The sequence below is a fragment of the Poecilia reticulata genome, linkage group LG6 (genome assembly GCF_000633615.1).
Source record: "Poecilia reticulata strain Guanapo linkage group LG6, Guppy_female_1.0+MT, whole genome shotgun sequence".
NCBI classification, from domain to species: Eukaryota; Metazoa; Chordata; class Actinopteri; order Cyprinodontiformes; family Poeciliidae; genus Poecilia; species Poecilia reticulata.
Window position 1 is genome coordinate 4,960,281 of NC_024336.1, and position 22,873 is coordinate 4,983,153.

Genomic DNA, 22,873 nt, shown 5'->3' on the forward strand with positions numbered 1-22,873 from the left:
TTCTAGTATTTTTCTCTGAGCAGATCTGATCTCCATGTTCCTCCATGGAGATCAGATCTATGCTCACCAGTTATTACATTTATAGATGTTCAAAGCAAAGCTCGAAGTTTAGGAAGCAGGAGAACAAGTGTTGTCCACACAAAGCTAAAGTAGAACTTCACAGTTATCAACCTGTCATATCAAAACAAAGAGCAAACATGCTAACATTAGTGTATGKGCTACAGGTTCACAGCTCTCATATGTTTATGCCCCCATCTTATAATGTCAGGATTTGAGATTTATGAAAGTTTAGGTCATGCTATAAAATTACTTTTATATTTCATAAATATTATTTAACATTTTCCATATATAATGCAAAATTTATTCTGAAAAATTGAAAAACTGTTAGAATAGAAAAATTTCAGAATGTGTTTTCAGGTGTTTCATATTTTGATGTTTCATCGTACCCAACAAATAAAATTCTTCCTCACAACAAGTGTCTAAAAAGGTACCTCARCATCTCTTCCCTGTTTGCATCCATCTTTCTGTAAGTCTTGGTGAAATAATAATTACAATCAAAATACCTCTTTGGTCTCAGTAGTCCTGACATTTATCCACCTGCTAGGCTGAGTCCTGTTTTTTCAGGCAGTTGCTGTCAGTGTTGAGGTGGAATTAAAGCTGGAGGCACAAAGGAGCAACCGTCCTTTAATAAAACACTAAAGGCTGACTCAACTCTGAAGTTCAACTGATGCATCACATATGCGTGTAATGAGCGGTACATCATGTATACATATTTTCCAGATRAGCAGAACCTGTCCTACTTCACAAACTTTATTTTACTCACATGAAGCTTTTTTGTGCTTGTAGTTGAAATAACCTTAGACATGATTACAAATACGTACWCTGCAAAACCAGAGATCATCATCTGTTTAACATTTACTTTGTCCCCAGTAATGTCAGTTTTGAGGAGTAAAAGCATGCATGATTGTACACAAAGAACAACAGAAGTATTTTCCATCCAGTTTGTGTCCTACTGTAGAACAACAATGAATAGTGCTAGATTTTACCTCGCAAAGTCTGAGAGATGGAGTCCATGCTGTCAAACTCTGAGATATGATGAATTCAAGCAGAAATGTCCAAGCTTCTCTCTTGAGCCACATAAGGAGTCCAGAACGCAGAACACCTGGGTGTTGATCTGAGCTAAACACCCACCCAGATGAGAATCAGATCAGAGTACAAGAACGATCCAGTCCTGGACTGGAGGACCGCGGATCTGCTCTCTGCCTGAGACAGCCATCTGAAGACGAGCTGCTTTCCGTTTCTCACCCTGCATCACGACAAACACACTTCACATTTTGCTCAGCATGCAGGCACTTTTTGCACATGAACTTAGACACACATCCTGTTCCATTTAGCAAGCAGTAAACCACAATCAGGAAATGTGCACTTTCGTACAGGTATAGAAAACAGTAAAAAGATGAGGGAAGTTTCAAGCTTCTTTGGATAACATTGTAACATAAATATAATCCAAAAGTCAATAGTAAAGAGTAAAGTCAAGAGTTTTWCATGGGTAGGAATGATTTAAATAAATCTTGAGTCCATCTGCAGATGGAGTCATCTGTAACTTTGTGGTTCTGTGGAGGCTGCAGAGCATTGGGCTTCACACAGATTTTCTATATTAGATCTACATTATATTGCCATATGATCRTGTGACAAGTTGGAAGTGTCTGGCAGCACAGTCCACTGGTTTTCTTACTCTAGAATGCAGATAGTTTTTTATCCATCTATGTTGGTATTATCTAAAAAGTTCATTATTACTGGATATTGTGCATATCCAGTAATAAGCAACATTCCTCTTGAATTGTTGCTGAGTTTTAATGTCCTTTATTTGTTTAATAACGGGGCAGTATTATGTAAAATTGACTTTATTTTTAGGTTTGCATTGTTATATTATTCTGTCATCAAAAACATACCTGGGGTGTTGACTCAAGTATTTCATGCATGTTTGAGAAATCCTTTCATCTCCCATGGCAACCATTCAGCTGTGCAGAACGCCTGGGCYAACCAAGCAGCACCTTCTATGACAAAACTCCTTGGAGTTTCAGTTTCCAAGCATCCCCCCTCTCAGAGTAGACCTCCCCCTACCACTGCCCCCTTCAGCTCCTTCAGACTAGTCAGCAGCAAATAGCAAACACCTGGTGGAACRGCGCACCTGCTGAGATATTATTCATTTTATTAATATCAATCARACAACATCCACTCCATGACATGATGGATGAAGAACTTCCAGCCTGAGGCTGACGACACCAAAACTCAGCTCAGCAAAATCATTCCTGCCTGAAGCCATCAGACGTCACTACAGCTCTTAATGTACTGAACTCTAAATTTAGTCTACACTCATTTATAGATTTATTTATAGGTTAAAASATGCTGTAATTTTAAAACATTGTAATTTTATCTATTAAAAGATTCTGGTCATATTTAAATGAAAATATAACACATATGTGATGTAATCTATACATCTATTTTTTATCAATTTTATATCCCATGGTTATGTTGGTTATATTTGCATTTACTAATATTTAACACTTTGGAGTAGCTTGCCAACAAATTAGCATTTTCCCCTCTGGGATCAATAAAATATATTCTGTTCTAACATTTCAATAACTTGAAGCATTGAAGTTGGACAACAGAGGGAGCCCTTCTCCCAACCACTGGGCGGGTTGGATTTCATTTAGTCAGTGCTAAATAGAACTTTGCTTCTTTAGGTTCTAAATCAATCAATAAATAAATATGACATTAATCCAAGCAAATGCATGATGGGACAGAAGTGTGCAGCAGCCAAAAGTCCATTACAGTGATTTTATTGTTCAGTATTATCTGTACAGAGTGGTAGCTAAAGTAATGGCATGGTCAAAGTTTCTGGTTCTGTTGGACTTAGAACAGGCAGGTTCTCTGCCAAGGACATGATCAAATAAATCAAAGCTGTGTCCACATGTCCAACAGCAACACAGCACATTAGCTTTCATTTTATAGGAGCAGATCTCAGATTACAGCAGAAAACAGAGATGGGAGAAAACAGGTTCCAGACGTAGCTGGAAATGAACAGCTGCAGTACAGGACAGATATCTGAAGCGATTCATACAACTAACATTCCTGGAGAAACAGCAGATGATGACATTAGGGAAGCCTATTAACAGAGATTTTTGACTTTTTGATTTTCATGAAGATGACATTCAAACACATCCAATGAGGCTTCACCTCACCACAGGACAGCTAACCAATCAAGAAACAGCTCATGGCAAACAGAGCCTTTGAAAAACAGGAAACTCAAATTGGGCTTCACCACCCAAACAGGTGCTGCAGTCCGTTTTACAGATGGAAGAATAACCAAATCAAAGGAGAAACAGTGAAGAGGCAACTAGAAAATAAAAAGTGTAAAGCAATAAAATAGCACACAGGAAATGACAAAGTGGCTCATCTGGTTTAGTTTAGGCTGATCTTTGGCTGGAAATCACAAGCGATCACCAGRATCCAGACAGAGCACCAGAAACACGTTTACTGAATCAGGAAATAAAGTCCAGTCGCTTTTTCAAACATTATCAAAATCAGAAAGGAAAGGCTTTCTTCCAGGAAGATTTAAAACATTTATGTACATGGAAGCCAGCAGACAGGTCCGGGTCCAGTTTTATGTCCAGGTCTGGGTTTCGGTCCATTTTCAGGTCCAGGTCAGCTGGTCTGTGTGATGACTGCTGGCAGCAGAGCAGGAAGTGAAACTGAAAAGTTAGAAGTTGGAAAACCTCATCACCTAACATGTGGAATGTTCATAAACACCCTCATGCTGGTACTGGTTGCTCAGGCCCAGTGGGTTCTTCACACTGCAGAGCACAATGTGGAAGAACCTTCCTAACATGATGGATTGCTTMGATCAGGAAAAACATCCAACTTCACACACCGTGACATCACAGTACGCCAGGGAACATCAGGACTCTGAATGATGGCAGCGGCAAACACACTTTTGAAAAAGGAGAAAACGTTTTGAGAGAAGTTTGTTCCAATGATTTCTGAAACTTTCTGGCCTTAAATCTTTTTCTCTTTTCTTTTCTTCCTCCAATTTGGAGTAAATGCTTCACCAACTGGTGCACTGTCCCCGCCTGTGAGGCAGCAGAGAACACTGTGGTTCAAGTAGCTAAGGACCAGGGTGTGTGTGTCAGCAGTGTGTAAGCTGACACACACACTGCTTCCAGGTGTGTGTGTCAGCTCGTGCATGTATTCAGTGGATACATGCACGAGGAGAGCTAAGGATAAGGAAGCAGTCTATTCCAGGTCCCCCAGCCTCGTTTGTCTCTAAGTAAATGAAATGGGCCAAACTAACAGACCAACAGCAGCAATGAGCCACCAGCCATAGACCCTAAAGACCACAGCGAAGGAACGGATAAGAAATGACAAACTCTGGGCTTCAGACAAAAACTGTTTGAACGACTGGAAAAGTGTTGCTATGTTACATCACACCCTGAAAGTCAGAGCAGCACATAGAACCGTAGCATGGCTTCTGGTTCTGCTYTTTATGGTCACAGCACAAGATGGCCGCCCTCAGAAAGAGTCAGATGTTAATGACAGGTTGGAGAAACAGCTAGCGCAACAGAAAACTCTAATTCTGTTACTTGGTGTTTTCAGATGTTAGTGCGCACACACACACACACACACACACACACATACACACAGGGGGATTGTGTGTGCACATGAACTGAAATGTGTGTGGGCACAGGCAGACAGGATGTGGCTTTGAGTAGGACGAAGTAGCAAAACATGCAGATTCATTCAGTGGAGAAAAGTCTTAATGGTCAGAGAGCAGCTCAGCCTGGACCAGGGTGGAGCTGGAGGGGTGCAGGTGGAGCACTGCTCAGCGGTCCATCATGCTGAGGATCATCTCTGGTGTGAGATCTCCATTAGCAGCAGTAGCTGCTGTTGTTTCCTGGTTCACAGTCAGCTCCACCTCCTCCACCCCCTCACCACCACCCAGCCCTCCTTCCACTGTCAGGCCCGCTCCCTGCTTCACAGAGGGCGCTGCATCGCCCCCCTCCTTCTTCACTATGATGTTCTCTACTGCACCCGTCAGCTCGTCCTCCACCTGAATCGTGGCAGCTACTGAAAAACACACACACACACACACACACACACACACACACACACACACACACACACACACACACACACACACACAGAGTGAGTTTTAAGAGATGCGGTCACACAGGCCAGTAGAAGCAGCATTTCCCCCAGTAAACCTGCTGAACCCAGTGGTAGAGCCAGTAATGGTATGTAAGTAAATAATAATCTATTCTCACTGCGCAGCATCTAAGCCATGTCATGTGGAACTTTAATGCTCCACATGAGCRAATGGGGAAGTTTRTGTCTTGCGACGGWAAAATAAGCATGTCAAAATGCGTCAACACAACAAATTAAATGTGACATTTAAAAAACAAACACTTGGTGGAGTTTGGCTACTGACTTCTGCAGGCTGCAAAGTCTGAGATACATGTGATTGGTCTTTGTGATTGGCAACAAAAGACAGTGACAGTGATCGGAGATCACAATCATATACTTTTTCACAAAAATTGGTCGATTATGAATGGTGGCCAATTATATGGCCCAGTCCTACTGTCTCCATGTGCTGACATCATTCCCAGTTTTTACCATCGAGTCATTTCAGTGTGTGTTGCTCACCAGAAGAAGAAGCCCCGACTCTGCTGGGGGTCTGAGGTTTGGGGTTCTTGGGGGGTCGGCCTCGTTTTCTCTTCACTGGAGGCTCATCTGGGGCCACAATTGGGATAACAGCAGGAGCCTGATCTAGCTCCATGCCCTCCAGGTCCTCCTCCTCCTGCAGCAGTGCTGCTTCTTCCTCACCCTCATCCTCATCCTCGTCTTGTTCGGGGATGTCATCTTCTGAAGACACACAGGAATCAGAGGAGTGAACACAGCATCCTGCTGCTACATACATGCAATTTTGAAAATGACTCACCGCTATCATACTCATCCCTTCTGCTCCTCATCTTCCTCTTCCTTCCTCTCCTGCCTTTCTTTGGAGTGGCAGCTCCGTTCTCAAACTCCTCCACCTCCCCGCTACAGTTCTCAGAATGACGAGCCATGGTGTTCTACAGAAGAAGAGAACTTGTGATCAGGGTGTTCTTTATCTTCAGTCAGTCAACAGGAGAGGATGAGGAGGAGCCGTCTCACCCTGCGGGTGAACGTCTTGCTACACTTGGGGCAAACAAAAGCTGTGGGAACAAAGTTGGGGTCGTGGTAGCGTTTGAAGTGCATGTCCAGCAGCTGCTTCTGCCTGAAGGTCTTTTCACACTGGCTGCATGCGAACGGCTTCTCTCCTGTGTGGGTCCGCCGGTGCATGACCATGTGGCGCTCCTGAAACCGCAGCAGCACAGTTACACATCACAGCTTTACAGGGACCTGGTTGGCATTCAAAGGGGGCGTGGCCTACTCTGAGTCATCAGACTCACAACATGGAGGTCAAAGGCTGACAAAACCATGAATACATGAAACATTACTAACTCTGACTAGTAGAAACTGCAGCTTCGATGTTTTTGGTCAAACATCGTAGGCATTGTTTGACCAAAGGGGGGCAGCACTGAGTTGGTTTTAGACAAAATATTATGGACCTACACAAATTTACACAAAAATATCAAAATTCACATAGAAACATAAAGATAGAACCCAAGATTTAGACAATMAACAAAAAAACGATGATTTGGGGCTTAGTTGCACTTAAAGTTAATAGTCCATAAAAAGTATCTGGTTCTCCACATTTTACATTTTTTAAGCATCAAACTTACATTTGAAGAATTATTTTAATTTGTGGGAGTTTGTGTAACAACATAGGYATCTTAGTAAATTCAGAACAGAAAATGCTAAATTTAGACTGATTTACCRACAACTAAGTAATTATTAGCTGCAGCTCTAGAATGTAATAAGTACTGTTAAGAGAATTATTTGGACTAAGGTTGCTAATAATTTAAGCTGCAAAAATCTATGGACTTACATGATCAGCAGRAAACAAAACTATACATGTAAGACAATACATTCTAGCATACATGTAAAGGTTACAGCATACATGGAGCTAAACATCCCTGATTTAGGATCTTATTAAGGATTTTTGGTCTAASAAACAGGAATGCTTCTAAAGGATGAGACTACATGTAGCAAGAAGTAAACATCTACAGGAAACTGAAGCTAAATGAAAATAACACATAATGGCTTTGTTTTGCTCCAGCTTCCAACCTGGAAACAAGCCAGCAGCTACCTGCTGATCATTCCCTCCCTGCCAGCAGCAGATCAGACCAACCTGACGGCAGCAGTAGTCACACAGGTCACACTTGAACCTCTTCTCATTCTTGTGGGACTTTTGATGCTGGATTAGAGCGTAGCGCTCATGGAAAACAGCATCACAATATCGACACTTCTTCCCAGTCTCAATAAACGAGTGCTGCTTCCGCAGATGAACCCCTGCATGCAGACAGACAGAGTGAGCCCAGGGAAGAGAATCGGGTCTGGCTCCTTCACGCTGGCCGTTCTTACCCAGGTCACTCTTGCGTGCGATGACTGTGTCACAGTGTGGACAGTGGAACTTGGCCACGTTCTCTGTGTGTTTCTGCAGGATGTGCATCTTCATGGTTCCGCTCTGGGTGAATCGGGCGTGGCAGATGTAGCACTCATAAGGTTTTTCTCCTGACAACGACAAGCAGCAGGTTCACTCCTGAGTTACTGTCACCTAATGGAGCTCAGCACAGATCAAGTGCTGCATTTGGTTCACATAATAAACTAGGGAGGACTTTCTAACATTCTTCATTAGACTAAATATTTATTACTAGAAATAAAGACAGAAAACTATGTTGTACAATGACAGCAACTAAAACCCCTTCCAGATGTTTCCTCCATCATCTTGATAGGTGAGTCAGATTTACCCGAGTGTGTCCTCATGTGTCTCTTCAGCTTGTATGTGTCTCTGCTGGCGTAGCTGCACAGACTGCACTGGAAGGGACGTTCCCCAGTATGGGAGCGAATGTGCCGCTTCAGTTTGCTGACCTAGAAAACACACACACACACAGTGTGTATTTGTTTCCCTCCCTATGCATGTCCAGTAGACAGCAGCTGGTCCTACCTCCACACTGGCGTAGTCACACATGGAGCATTTGAATGGCTTCTCGTGTGTGTGTTTGTAGCGACGGTGACGCACCAGTTCTCCACTGGTCACGAAGGCCATGTCACAGTCTGTGCACTTGTGTGGTCGAGTCCCTGCATCAACATGCAGAGAACATGTGAGCGTTAAACCTCCACTCAGACATTATCATCACCTGTTAGAAGCGATGATTTATATTTACTRTCATAAATTTTAACAAAAACAGCCAACAGTCAAGCAAACACTGTTAGAAAATGACGTCAATCAAACTGAAATACGAAAGAAAAAAAAGAAAGCAAAACAAAATGGTCCCTGAAAAMGTTTGTGGTTGAGTGCATAAACATGACTAGCAGCTCCATCCTGCCCTGGTCTGAAACAACACATTCAGTGTTGAAGTTAATCCAGGAGCTTGATCACTTGTTKCGGCAGGGGCAAGAAACATGTTGCTAATAGCAACGAGACCTAAACCTGAAGGGAAATGTCTGTTTGGAAGAGGAGGACCACACAGCTTCCTGTTCCTCTCTGCTTTCAGTGTCACTAAATAAAACTAAAGCTGAATGTCAAAGTCTGAAATGCCCGTCATCATGATTTCTGATAATTCAGCTCTATATCCTCTTGACTGTAATGTCTTACAGCTACCACTAGGTGGCAGAAGTAGGAAAAACCTTCTAATGCTAGCTAGTAGCTGGTTTAGCACATAATTATTACTAACTGCTGTGTTTGAGTGTCTTCTGCTGTTAACATTTTACTTTACTTTAACAGATAAAGTATTCCTGGATCAGTTCTTTCTTTCTTTTTGTGTCTTTTCTCCGTCTCCTCAAACTCCCATTAGATGGTGGCAGACGGCCGCTGGTACTGAGCCAGGTTCTGGTTCTGTTCTGCTGCAGGTTTCTTCTGGTTAAAGGGGAACYTTTCCTCTCCACTGTTGCTACATGCTGGTCCAGGAGGAGAGAATGCTGCAAGTCAATGACTGGCTGCAATCTGCTGGGTTTCCTTAGACAGGAAACTTTTTAAACTAATTTGAATAATAAGCTGAACTTGATCTATAGTTTGATAACTAGGATTTGTTAGAATGGATGTATGATTAAACAGAAATTATAKTTTTTGTAAAGTGCCTTAAGTTGAGCTGAATTTCCAGCTTGTTTTGCTTCTGTCTAGCCATCTCTAGTGTTTTTTAAGGATTTTCTTACATGTTAAAAGCAGTTGTTAGACTTAGTTTTAGTTGTTGCTTAAGAATGAGCATTTAATAAACAGCAGCGATATTTGTATGGTGACTGGTGGCCAGTCCAGGGTGGACTCTCCCTATGTCTCAGTGTGGTCACTGTCTGATGCTGCTTCCATGGAAGCATCAAATGTTTTCTGATTGAATATTAAAACACTTTAACACTGAGATTGATTTTTTTAAAGAAGCAATCCTCTTCCAGTGAAGAAGTGATAGCTGAGACAGGTTGAGCTGGTGATGCTAGCAGCTGGCTGGTGGAGCAGGGCGTGCTCAGGCAGGTGAAGCTTTGACTGGACCACTTCGTCCAACTGTAGGACAGGCAAAAAAACAACAATAGTTAAATCCATTTCTTGAGTGTGTTTATAACCTGTGTGTGTGTTGAGATGATTTCTCAGCAGTGTCACCGTCCTGAAGGCTCTTCCACACAGGTGACATTTGTGGGGTCTCTCATCGGTGTGGCTCTTCATGTGCCGGTCCAGGTTGGAGCGACGAGGACATGTGTAGCTGCACAGCTCGCACTGGAAAGTCTTCTTCACCCCACACACACACACACACACACACACACACACACACACACACACGCACACACGCACACACACACACACACACACACACACACACACACACACACACACACACACACACACACACACACACACACACCACACACACACAGCTTTCAGGGACACCATCTTCCCAAAGCTTTCAGAAAATGCTGAGTTCAGCATCTGCAGCACAACTCTGAACAACAAGCTGTCTATTAGCTGTAAAGCACATTATAAACTGTTAATGTTTGAAAAAATAACATTCTACTATGCGATATTTGAAAATGAAGTCATGTTCCACTTCTAAAACAGCTGAAAGCTATGAGAGCTGTACTGGAAGAGAGCAATGAAAGGACAATAAAGGACCAGTCCTTTGACATCAGAAACAAAAATGAAAGAATGAGGAAACATTAGCTTTACTGTCAGGTACCTTTCTTCTTGATCTTTGTGGGCTTTGGAGGCTTCATGTTGCCGACTACTTTCTCTGCATTGACCTCAGACAGAAGGCCCTCCTGCTGCTCCTCTTCAAAGTCGTACACGCTGACGTCCATGTCCTTGTCTCCTTCAGCGTAGCGCAGGCGACTCTTCTTCCCCTGCACAGCAGCAGCTTTAGTTTAGGGASAGGGGGACTTTTTGGTCTTTTAGCATGGGAGCGCTTTACCTTCTTGGCCTTTTTGATCCCCCCAGATGGAGGTTGATAGTCTGGGTCTTTAGCCCAGTTATGATGATGGTTTGGAGGATGGGCAGCCTCCTCTCCTTCCTCCAGCAGCTGCTGTCCCACCTCCGCATCCTCCTCGTCCTCCTCAGAGTGGGCTTCTACTCCCTCTTCTTGCTCCACAGTCTCCACCTCCCCATTAGCACCAACTTTGACCACCTAGAAAACATTGAACCAAGTCAAATTTTAACCATTTTATGCAAATATCCTAGACACTGATTATTTCCTTAAACTGACTGCTCAGGGTCTGACCAAAAGACCACTAGCTGACGTAGTCCCATAAGGCTAGTCTGGTGTTTAACAGATGCACCAATCAATCTGCCAGAGATTTGAATCAGTAAATGTTTCTAAGACTGGCTCTGATTGGCAGAAATCATTTTGATAACACTTCATTTGAAGGGTTGTGCATAAGACTGTCATGAGATTGTCATATGTATGACTTAACTCTAGAGGTGTGCCGATCGATTGGACACCAATCATAATCAGCCAATTTCCGTGAAAAGGTGTATGATCGGTGATCGCCGATCACGGTCTCCTGTTGCCGATCACCTGTATCTCATTTGCAGCCTGTGTGCAACTGATCTCCTCTTTCCTTCACACTGCTGCAAGCGCACAGCAGTAAATCCTAAGCAATGTGGTGAGRAACTTTAATGCTCTGAGAGTTAATGGGGACGTTTGGGTGATGCGGTGCTTAAAGCTGCAGCACATAACTTTAAAAAAGAAAAGATTTTAGATATGTACTAAAACTTTCGCCGTCCTAACACAAGACAGATAATCTCTGAAAAAATAATCGATCTCCTCTGCCTCCTGTGATGTGCAGAATTGCTCTGCTCGGTCAGAAACAACCAATCAGAATCAGCATTAATCAGCTGGCCATGCTATCAGGAAGGATCGTTTATTTTGATGCAGCCTGYGTTTGACTTTGAGTGAATGTTTCCTTTTTTACTTGACATTATTTGATATAGGCAGATTTATTTGACTCATGTATAATTTAYGGTACTGAGAACCTTACTATTAATTATTTTACTGATTGCAGGTTTTTCAGTTCTTTTTGACTGAATAGCTGCTGTACCTACAAGTATTTTGCATGTTTTATGCCTAAATTAGGTAAATTTATTGCCAGATAATTTTTTTTATTTTGTCAGATCATATAGTAGCATTTATACCTAAAGCAAAACATTAACAGTCAATCCAGGTGATCAGCAGAGATCGGCCTCATTGGTGATCGGTATCGGAATCGGCAGCAAAAAAACCTGATTGGAGCACCCCTGCTTAACACCTCTTATGAATATGAAGGAGTCTTCAGGAATTTTGACTTTTCTCTTGACTTTTAAGGCAAGTTTTAATGGAACTTTCCATTAAAAGTGTCACTATTTACCGAATGAGACTTCACGACAACAGTCGTAAACATTTATGAAGCCTGCTTCATGACAGGTGTTATGTCATGTTTATGACAGTGTCATGTCAGTCTTATGCACACCTGTTAAATAAAGTGTTACCATCATTTTTACTTAAAGTAAGTAAAATATAAGAATTTCCACCATTTTCTGGCCATGAAAACATCAACAGTCTGTACTTTGATACACTTCATATGTTGTAAGAAGGACAGAGTGCATCATTGATATATGGAGTGTGTCAATCCCCAGTGGGCGAGAAATGGGCGAGGGGGGTTAACAGGTGAGAGGTCATCTTGGACAGGTCACCAGCCCATCACAGAGACAGACAGGACAAGCAACCATACACACTCACGCCTAAGGAGAATTTAGAGAGACCACTCAATCTAACAGTCATGTTTTGGACTGTGGGTGGAAGCCGAGAACCTGCAGAGAACCCACACATGAACAGGGAAAACATGCAARCTCCATGCAGAAAGACCCTGGGTCGGGAATCGAACCCAGGACCTTCTTGCTGCAAGAGTGCTAATCAAATTGCACCACTGTGCAGCCCTATGTTGAAGATGTAAATTGTGCAGAGTATTATTAACTACTGTAGTTCCACATTGGTGCCTTTGTTGTGTGCATGCGTGTGTGTGTGTGTGTGTGTGTGTGTGTGTGTGTGTGTGTGTGTGTGTACCTGAAAGCCCTCAGGCAGAGGAAGTGTGTGACAGATGACAGGGTCTCCAGTCTTCGGCATTGCTGTGGTGTCCACAAATGTGCCTTGCTGCAGAGCATCCACGGTGGCGGCAGAAACCGGCACCTGGACCAGCTGCAGCTCTCCCAGACCCAGAGCTGCCTGCTCCTCCATGTTGACCACCTGCATCCCGGCATAAGACGGAGGGACATGAGCGTCCCCAGCCGACACTTTAGGAGAGAACAGAAGGTGAAGAGGCACCTGCAGGGTGATGATCTGAGTCTGGTCCACTGTTGCTACGGCAGCCTGATGAGCTGCTCCTGYAACCACGCCAACTGTGGTTGATGATCCCCCAACTGCAGCATCGATCACCTGAAAAATAAACACTTATATCTGGGTTTTTGTAGAAGCTTCTTTGATACTTCCAGGGTCACAATCAGATAAAATACATGACATGTACTCTTGTCCTGCTGTTACCTCAGTCTTCATCTGCATCAGGGTGGGATCCAGGGAATCCATGACCATCATTTCTACTTCTCCACGTTGCACGCTCATCCCGACCCCAGCTTCCAGCAGCGCCTGCTGGGATTGGGCAGCTGCTACCATTCCTTCCACATGACCTGGAGACACCAGAGAGACAGTCACTTCTAACATCAACCATGTTTAAACTCCTAGCAGAACCAAGGCAGAACAAGCCCAGACASAACCTTGCTCCAGTACGACAGCCGCCGGTCCCTGCACCACGCCCCCGGCCTCGGCCGCCTGCTGGAGGAGATCCACCACCAGGGCCTCCTGGCTGTGGACAGCCTGGATGGATGGGAAGTCTTTAGGGGGGGCGTCCACCTCCCCCACAGCTTCTGCTGAGCTGCCATCCATGACAACAACAACTAAAATACAGAGAAGAGAGGGAAACTAATTGGAGATGGTTGCAACACAGGTTTCTAAAAACACCAAAGACAGGGTGGGGGACAGGGGTCGTGAGGTTAGTGGATGCAGGAATCCTGATGTTCATCTGCTCCTGTTGATAGCAGCATCACTATTAGCTATAATATCTATCATCTATAACATCCACCATGTCCAGCCTGGGAAGATGAACCAATCAACAGGAGAGGAAGTGCATTTCTGACAGTAACTATATGTGACATCACAAAGATTTTCACATTCAGAATTTAGAAAAAACAGTGCAACATCAGAAATATATACAATATAAACATAAATATATATTTACAATGATACATATATATGGACACACATACACACATGGATATATATACACATATAACCACTTTATAATTAGTGTATGTGAGAGTTCAGGGTGTTAATTGGGAAGAAGCTGTTTTTGAGTCTGTCTGTTTTTGTTTTGATGCACCTGTAGTGCCTCCCAGAGGACAGCAGGTTGATCAGGTTGAAGCCAGGGTGGGTTCTGTCCTTAGTGTTGACTTTGGCTCTGCTGAGGCAGCAGGAGGTGTAAATGTCCACCAGAGGGGAGAGAACAGTCAATGACCCTCTGCTGTCTGTAACAGTCCAGCTGCTGTACTATACTGTGACGCAGTATGTCAGCAGGCTCTGCTTGGATGAGGGTCGGTGTTGAGCTTCCTGAAGTCCATGATGACCTCCTTGGTTTTCTTGGTGTTCAGAGTGAGGATGGCTTCAGAACTTCCTCATCACCCTGTGAGATCAGTCTGACCACTGTGACGTCGTCAGCAAACTTGACGATGTGGTTGCTGTTGTGGTCAGACTGTAGAGACAATACAGGAGGGGGCTCAGCACACAGCCCTATGGGGAGGTGATGCTCAGCGTGAGGGTGGAGGAGAGTCTAGGGTCGGTTGGTGAGGAAGTCCTTGTGAGAGGAGTCAACATCAACAGAAGTAATAGAAAGATAAACCAGTGGATCACAGTGTAGAGCACTTCACCAACCACAACCTGTCGGCAAGTTGCCTTTCAGATTCAGTCAAACTTTGATTGATCACATTAGGAGGTCATAATACTCATCTGGGTTTCAGGCTGTGTTTGGTTTTCTTCCTGAGGTTCCTGATAACTTTACTCCACACTGAACCATTCTTTAAATTCTCTATAAGCAGAAGAAACCTGCTGGCAACAAACACACAGCTAAAACTTGCCACAAAACCATGTGGCAAGTCAGACCTYAGAACACTGAAAAAATACCATACAAAAATATATAAAACACACATTATTCATTCTGAACACGAACAAAAAGCATATATTTGTCTGATTTTAATAAATACAAATATATTACTATTCTATGACTGTTGCACAGTCAGAGTAGTAAAACTGCACAAACTTCACGGCCATCTGTGAGGATGCTGCCTTAGAGCTGCAGGCTGGACAGGTTCTTGYTCAGGTTCTGTTTCTGGTTCAGGTGTGTGGGCCTTCACAGCTGCTTTGATTGCAGGTAGAAATTTAGCCTAAAACGACACTGAACCAGGCTGGGACAGCTGTTGCCTGCAAGTGCTGCTTTTAAACAGCGGTATTTTTGTAGCTCTCCGAGCCGAGTCGTAGAGGGAGCTCTCTGCTGGAACAGAGATCTGTGGCCATGAGGCTCTAGGTGGGCTCAGAATAAGAGACAAGCGGGCGGCTGGTGCGTTAGCAACCGAGACAGACAGAGGTCGTCACACTTGGGCAGAGAACAACCAGGGGTCCAAGTCTGGATGCAGGAAGATGGGAGATTTCAGGAAACGCTAAGTTGTGCAATCGATCGGAGTAACAGTGGGAGGATTCTCCAGCAGCAGAGCGTCGCCATTCTGTGCTCCGCTCGCTCGGATCTCACCGTGACTGTGAGCGGATGCTGTCGTCGSGGAGGCGCGCTAAACTGGGCGTAACTTCAACATTGCTCCATTTTAAAATGACATGTTCGATCACATTAAAGTGTTTTGGCTCACTGGGAGTTCTTGCATATTTTAAAACTCGGAAGGGCGAGGAGGGCCTTCACTGTGAGCTAACACAACAAGCTAATTGCAGCTAAAGACACCGAAGTTAGCGTCTGATTCAGCCTTTTCCTCGCTTTTATGAACTGGTGACTAAACCTGAACGGATTTGCTCTGAACCAACTAACAGTTACTTCCCAACACAATTACTGATTTTTTTAAAGCTATGTGTTTAAACACACATACACACAAAGCGTGGCTGTGATGTTTATTTGGCATGTACACAAGGGGTCCTAAACTGAATAATTCTACAATAATCCAAGAAAAACTAAAATCCAATTTGTGATGGGTMAAACCTTTGTCCACCTTATTGATGCTCACCCTTACTAGAAATATTATATGCTGATAACATAGATTAAATACATAACATATGTCATATAAATGACCTTGTTACAAAAACAGTATAATGTCAAAAACCTTTGAGTTTGATTTAATGTGTTTAATCTGTAACTGCTTTAGAATTACTAAGCCAGTGTGTGGTCGATCCTAAGTATTTTAAATCGTAAAATAGAAGTGATCAGATGATAACATATAAAGAAGGTAATAGCCCATTTGCAGCAGTGGCAAATCCGTAGCTTCAATTAGGACACTAGCTTCAACGTCGTTGGAGATCTGTACAGCTGCCGAGACAAAGAGGCTAGAAAATGGACGCCCTGGCCTGAACTCTCCAATGAACTCGACAAATTATCCGCTTTCTCGTGCTAAACAAATACAACTACACATAGAATAGATTTGATCGTTTGTACAATTATAACATCCATGGGCGTTTTACCATATTTCGCCAGATCTTTTAAAAACGATAGAGGGAGACAAACACCATTCCACGAGTTGCCAGGATCCAGAGCCCCATCGTGACACCTAGAGGCCGGTTAAAGATCCTGCAAACTCCCCCCCTTGTCTGAAAAGTAGTGGTACTCTACCTGTTCTGAGTGTTTCTCCTCCCTGTGGTCCCGCCTGAAAGCAGAGAGGCAGTGCTAAAAAGTTTAACCAGGTCGAAATAAACTACACGCTTCTTCGCAGTTAGTTTTAATTCCTCACCCGCTTTGGCAGAGTAGCTTCTGCCACAAAATGGCAGTTGAGCGCTCAGTGCGCCTGTGCGGCCGCTGGGGGGTGGTGTCGGAACTGATGCAGCACCCTGATTGGCCAGGAGGGGCGCAACGTTAAAACACATTGAAGCTCATTTCCCAATGTGAGGAGAATGAAGGCTTTCTTCCTGAGATGAGTTATGCTCTCAGAAAAAAATTCCAGTTTTTAGCTTAGAATTTATATATAGGATATATATTTTAAGAAACAATGTAAGAAAAAAAAATCCAATAAATATCACTTTATAGCTTTGGATTGATTTGACTATATTACTATATATTTGTTACCATCTCTGTCATAACCCTTATTTTTAAAGTAGCAATTCAAATGTTAGACTTCCTTATTGAAATAAGAAAGTGAAGTGGACAGACTTTTGATTGCAGTTGCACCCAAATATCTGAACTTAGATATTTGGTATCTAATCCATCAAATCCAAAAGTCTCAAAAAGTTAGAAAATTGGCAACTGTGTTTTAGGAACTTAATTCAAGGAATATACCTCAAATAGATTTATTCCTCACACAGTGTTAAGATCATATTTCAGCTTATTTGGTTGATTCCAGGAAAGAAAAGACTTCCTCACCCCCCAGTCTAAAAACATGACTGTTAGGTTAACTGATGCTCTCTCTAAATCATGGGATTTTAAACCCAGGCCTCCAGGTTTGGCAACTTTAACGTTTCCCTGGTTGAACATATTTKAATCAATTGGCTGAATTACCMCTTGAGTATACAGGCAAGTTCTTCAAAGTCCTTTAATGACTCAGATGTGTTGAAGCAGAGACACATTTGACAGCTGCAGGACACTGGCCCTTGACACCTGGAGCTGGTATGAGTGTGTGTGCATAGTTTATGGACTGGCGACCTGTCCAGGATGTATGCTGCTCCTACATGGGCTTTTCATTTACTTTTTGTAAATGACAACCCCAAAGTCTTGTTAGAATATAACTTAAGAGCAATAGAAAATATTTCTAATGTAGAAATGTGGCCCTACTAAAACATACAGACATGAGAACCAAGTACTGTCTTTTCTGGAATTACAGCATCAATGCAGCATGGCATGGATGAAACCAGCTGGGGTTCAGATGAAGAGTTCACAAAGCTCAAGTTATTTTAATAGTAGCCTTCAGGTCACTTGCATTGTTAGTTCCTCTTCCTCTTGACAAGTCCATGGTTTAAGCCAAGCTACCTTGCTGATGTTGCCATGGTGATTAACATGGTATTGGTACATTTGGAAGTGTGTGGGTGAGAGGGAGAGGTAGAGTCTGTTAAAACGGTTCAGAAGGGGAATAATTAAAAACCTTTTGACTCGTTTATTTCCTCCCCTACCCGGATTCATTGAAGTCGTCATTGTATCAGCTGAACCATAAAAAACAACACGCTTCTCCACGTCCTAAAGCATAGCATTTTATTAGACAAACAACTAATGACACTGACAGAACTAAAATAAAATCACAAACGACAATATTTACCTCGCACACTACGACAAAATATTACGAAGAAACATCTCACCACTACGGATGTTTCTTCGGAGACCAGGTCTCAAGAGAACCTCATGGCGATCTAAAGTTTGAAGTTCCGGGTCCCACACTTTAAATGGGAGGGCGTGTTTTCCCTTCGACGCTGTATTGAACTTAGGGGAGTGTCCTTATTTGAAACACCATTAATTTTACCTAATTATTGAAGATATGGTTAAGTTTTACAACTAGCTTATTTTAAATATATTTTCTTAACAAGTCCTACTGGAAAATGAATCAGTATCTTAAATTTGCCAGCAAAATGTTTGTCAGAAAAAAACATGAAGCACTCACATTTCAAGGTGCAGGAATACCTGACAAAACTCAGTGGTCCAGCCCCAGCAGATGACATGGCACCACAAATTTAAGTTCGATTTCCATCCATCCAGGCAGCCAGCCAGAGATATACAGGACAAACAGCCATGCATAAACACACACTCACTCATGCATGCATGGACGAACACACTCAAACCTAAGGGCAAGTTACAAAGGCCATTTAGACTAGCAGTCATGTGGGGAGGAAGCTGGAGTACCCAGGGAGACCCCTGTGGACAAGGAGAAAACACAAAGTCCAGAAAGACCCCACGCCAGGATTTGAACTTACGACCTTCTTACTGCAAGGCAACAGTGCTACCTACTGCATCAGCCTGCAACCCCATGATTTTCTTTTCATATTTTAATTAGTAAAAGCATAAAATCACTGTCAAAGAAAAATAGAGAATTGTCTAATATTTTGACACCTTCCACAACTCAGCATACACGAAAGTAATTGTTTCATCCTGTGATGTCACTGCCCATAAATGGTAGAGGTGATTATTATCTTTAGTCAAAACATACAGAGGAATATGAAAAATTCACTTGCTGTTAATCACACCAAATTCAATTTTCTCCTTGCAAATTTTTGACCATTAAAAAGAAACCAACTCATTTCTCAATTTAACATTTAAAAAACAAAATTATTATTATTTTTTTACTACTGGCTGAGAGATTACTGGTTCTGATGAGAAACTAATTGCTAAAGCATTTATGAACCCTTAGCCTAAACAGTGTCCAGTTGCCAGCGGGATTAGCTGACAGTTTTGTTCAGTGACCCAACTGTATACTAATCAATTTGATTTATTTTCTATACATTTTATAAATCAAATGNTATTGAACTTAGGGGAGTGTCCTTATTTGAAACACCATTAATTTTACCTAATTATTGAAGATATGGTTAAGTTTTACAACTAGCTTATTTTAAATATATTTTCTTAACAAGTCCTACTGGAAAATGAATCAGTATCTTAAATTTGCCAGCAAAATGTTTGTCAGAAAAAAACATGAAGCACTCACATTTCAAGGTGCAGGAATACCTGACAAAACTCAGTGGTCCAGCCCCAGCAGATGACATGGCACCACAAATTTAAGTTCGATTTCCATCCATCCAGGCAGCCAGCCAGAGATATACAGGACAAACAGCCATGCATAAACACACACTCACTCATGCATGCATGGACGAACACACTCAAACCTAAGGGCAAGTTACAAAGGCCATTTAGACTAGCAGTCATGTGGGGAGGAAGCTGGAGTACCCAGGGAGACCCCTGTGGACAAGGAGAAAACACAAAGTCCAGAAAGACCCCACGCCAGGATTTGAACTTACGACCTTCTTACTGCAAGGCAACAGTGCTACCTACTGCATCAGCCTGCAACCCCATGATTTTCTTTTCATATTTTAATTAGTAAAAGCATAAAATCACTGTCAAAGAAAAATAGAGAATTGTCTAATATTTTGACACCTTCCACAACTCAGCATACACGAAAGTAATTGTTTCATCCTGTGATGTCACTGCCCATAAATGGTAGAGGTGATTATTATCTTTAGTCAAAACATACAGAGGAATATGAAAAATTCACTTGCTGTTAATCACACCAAATTCAATTTTCTCCTTGCAAATTTTTGACCATTAAAAAGAAACCAACTCATTTCTCAATTTAACATTTAAAAAACAAAATTATTATTATTTTTTTACTACTGGCTGAGAGATTACTGGTTCTGATGAGAAACTAATTGCTAAAGCATTTATGAACCCTTAGCCTAAACAGTGTCCAGTTGCCAGCGGGATTAGCTGACAGTTTTGTTCAGTGACCCAACTGTATACTAATCAATTTGATTTATTTTCTATACATTTTATAAATCAAATGATCATATGCTGCTTTATTGAAGTAAAAATCCCCAAGTGGAGATAAACAACTTCTTTATTTCAGCCTGTTTTACAGTATTTGGGTGGTAGACATATTTCATTTTGAGATGTATGAGGACCCTTCAGCTTTACTGACCATAAGCTGTAGGATTGCTCCAGTAGATTTTTTCCACTGAGAGACTCTTTTTAGGAAGACTTGAAAGCAACACACAGCACTCTTCTGATTCTGTTRTTAACAAAACTATGGTGGTAACAATAATGAGCAATTTTGCACAAAAAAATTTGGGACACTCTTTCATGTTATTTATTGYAGTAATGATAAAAAGGGGAAAAAAGAGATTGAAAATAAATTGCAGCATGTTTTGGCAACAGATTGTAGGCCAGCATCAATACACCAAGTACTTTAAGTAGCAAAACTGAACAGGTGAACAGTACAAAATAACTGTATTTATCATGTTTTGAAATAATTTATTGATGACTTCATGGAAGCAGTTTTACTKTGTGAATATATTCAGTTATGAACTTGATGAAAGTGCGCATAAAATGAGGGAAGTCTATAATCTATAAATGTTTTTATGTTATCAGAATCATTTCAGCAGAAACAAAACAGGCAAAGTGAGAGCAGTCTTTTCTTATATAATTTATCAAAAATATTAATAATATACTTTACAGTGCAGGGATATTGCAGAAGAAAAGGCAGAGTAATGCTACTATTAGATTAACAAAACAAATTGCACTTAGAATAAGCAACTGAGTTGACTGATGCTCCACAGTTTGGCATTTTCAGTGAGTCTGTTGTTACAAAGTTCGTCAAGATGCAATAAGCTCTGTGGCCCAATGCAGTTCATATACAGCCACTCTGACAGGGTGTGACAGATACAACATACAGACTTAAAATAAATCAATCATTACTCTGTAACTTATAGCAATTTGTCAACATTCAGAATGGAAAGAAATCCCAGCTTCCAAAATAAAAAGAAGAAGCAATTCCTTATCATTTACTGAGAATAAGAAAAAAGATAAATAGATAAAAACACCTCACAGGAAAGAAGCACCCTTATATTTTTGCAGTTATTTGGATTAAATGTCATTTATTACTCATGTAATGACTGACATGTCTTTTTTTATTTGCTTAATTTAATGAATCCACTTTAGAAAATATCAGAATTTATAAATGTCAGATTTATAAATGATAAAAGCTAAATATATAATTTTCACACAAAACTTTAAAACGGTTTGTAAAACACTGGCGTGGACCAGTAATACAGCTTTGGTCTGTTTCAGTAGGCTCCTTCATTATAATTATTCCTTTAACAGTTAGCTAACAGGAAGCAACATAGAAGCTTTTCTTTGAAGCCTGGCCCTGTTCGCAGATGGCGGTAATCTGGGACAGTTACTGTTGAGTAGACCATTTACAGRAAATTGGTCAAATAAAGCTCAACTCAAATCAAAAACATGTACTCACAGAAAAATAAACTTCAACATAAACTTCTATTTTAGCTTCATTTAAAAGCATAATTTAAAACTTTATGGCACTTGTTTAAAATATCCTCTACTTTGAACAGCAGAAACTACTGCATTCTCTCCTTCAATCTGTTTCAAATTGAGCAACATTCAACTCAAAGGCCTCCTTGGCAGAATGAGTTATTTTTATTACAATTTTGAAAAGGAGAATAATTCACATCATTATAAGCCACACACCACATGTCTGGATGAAAACACATTATACATTCAGTTTATTTGCTGGGCAAACCTGAAGCTGGATGATGTTAACCAGTCAAATGAAAATGGGTCACAAATAGTGGTTGGGGGAGTCACATAAAAACATCTACTCATAAAGAGAGTAGAAGAAGATGGATATGAAGAAAGGAATTTAAAAAATGGTGAAGAAGAGGAGTTGGATTAAAAGGGGTCATAATGACAGGTGGCTGTGAAGGAGAGGTTAAAAGAGGGATGAAGAGCATGTGTGTGATCATAAGTATGGATGATGGGCTAGGACAGTGTTTCTCAACCTTTTTTGGGCCAGCGCCCCCCTAACCCTTATTCAGGTCCCTGACCGCCCCCCACCAAAGAATTTGTAGGCTACTTTGCATTGACTATTATTTTATTATTAATATTACTATTGATAATATTACTATTATTACTAGATGGCTCAGGCATCTGGTAAGGATGCCTCCTGGACGCCTCCCTGGTGAGGTGTTCCGGGCACGTCCCACCGGGAGGAGGCCTCGGGGAAGACCCAGGACACACTGGAGGGATTACGTCTCTCGACTGAACGCCTTGGGATTCCCCCGGAGGAGCTGGAAGAAGTGGCTGGGGAGAGGGAAGTCTGGGCCTCCCTTCTGAAGCTGCTGCCCCCGCGACCCGACCCCGGATAAGTGGAAGAAAATGGATGGATGGATATTACTATCACTATTGTAGATGTTTTGAT

At 41.8% G+C, this 22,873-nt stretch overlaps 2 protein-coding genes across 6 annotated transcripts in view; both read right to left on the reverse strand.

Annotated features, from left to right (window-relative positions):
- The window catches only part of carmil2 (capping protein regulator and myosin 1 linker 2), a 96,937-nt gene extending 93,242 nt beyond the window's left edge, over window positions 1-3,695 (reverse strand). The window contains exon 1 of the mRNA XM_017305147.1: window positions 3,636-3,695. Coding sequence (XP_017160636.1) covers window positions 3,636-3,695 — 60 coding nt within the window. The remainder of the gene's footprint in view (window positions 1-3,635) is intronic.
- ctcf (CCCTC-binding factor (zinc finger protein)) lies at window positions 2,828-16,750 on the reverse strand. 5 transcript variants are annotated; one of them, XM_017305418.1, is made up of 17 exons: window positions 16,703-16,749; window positions 16,585-16,618; window positions 13,427-13,606; window positions 13,197-13,339; window positions 12,981-13,091; window positions 12,723-12,902; window positions 10,596-10,808; window positions 10,365-10,527; window positions 9,757-9,927; window positions 8,150-8,283; window positions 7,953-8,073; window positions 7,567-7,716; window positions 7,334-7,494; window positions 6,214-6,396; window positions 5,999-6,131; window positions 5,704-5,922; window positions 2,828-5,127 (listed from the first exon to the last, which is right to left on the reverse strand). In XM_017305418.1, the coding sequence occupies exons 3-17, from the start codon at window positions 13,593-13,595 to the stop codon at window positions 4,883-4,885; spliced, it is 2,496 nt and encodes an 831-aa protein (XP_017160907.1). In that variant the 5' UTR covers window positions 13,596-13,606; window positions 16,585-16,618; window positions 16,703-16,749; the 3' UTR covers window positions 2,828-4,882. The 5 variants fall into 5 exon arrangements, with proteins under 5 accessions (XP_017160907.1, XP_008409150.1, XP_008409149.1 ...); XM_008410928.2 differs by having other exon boundaries at window positions 5,704-5,919; window positions 16,585-16,750; XM_008410927.2 differs by having other exon boundaries at window positions 2,828-5,124; window positions 16,585-16,750.
- Window positions 16,751-22,873: the final 6,123 nt, after the last annotated feature.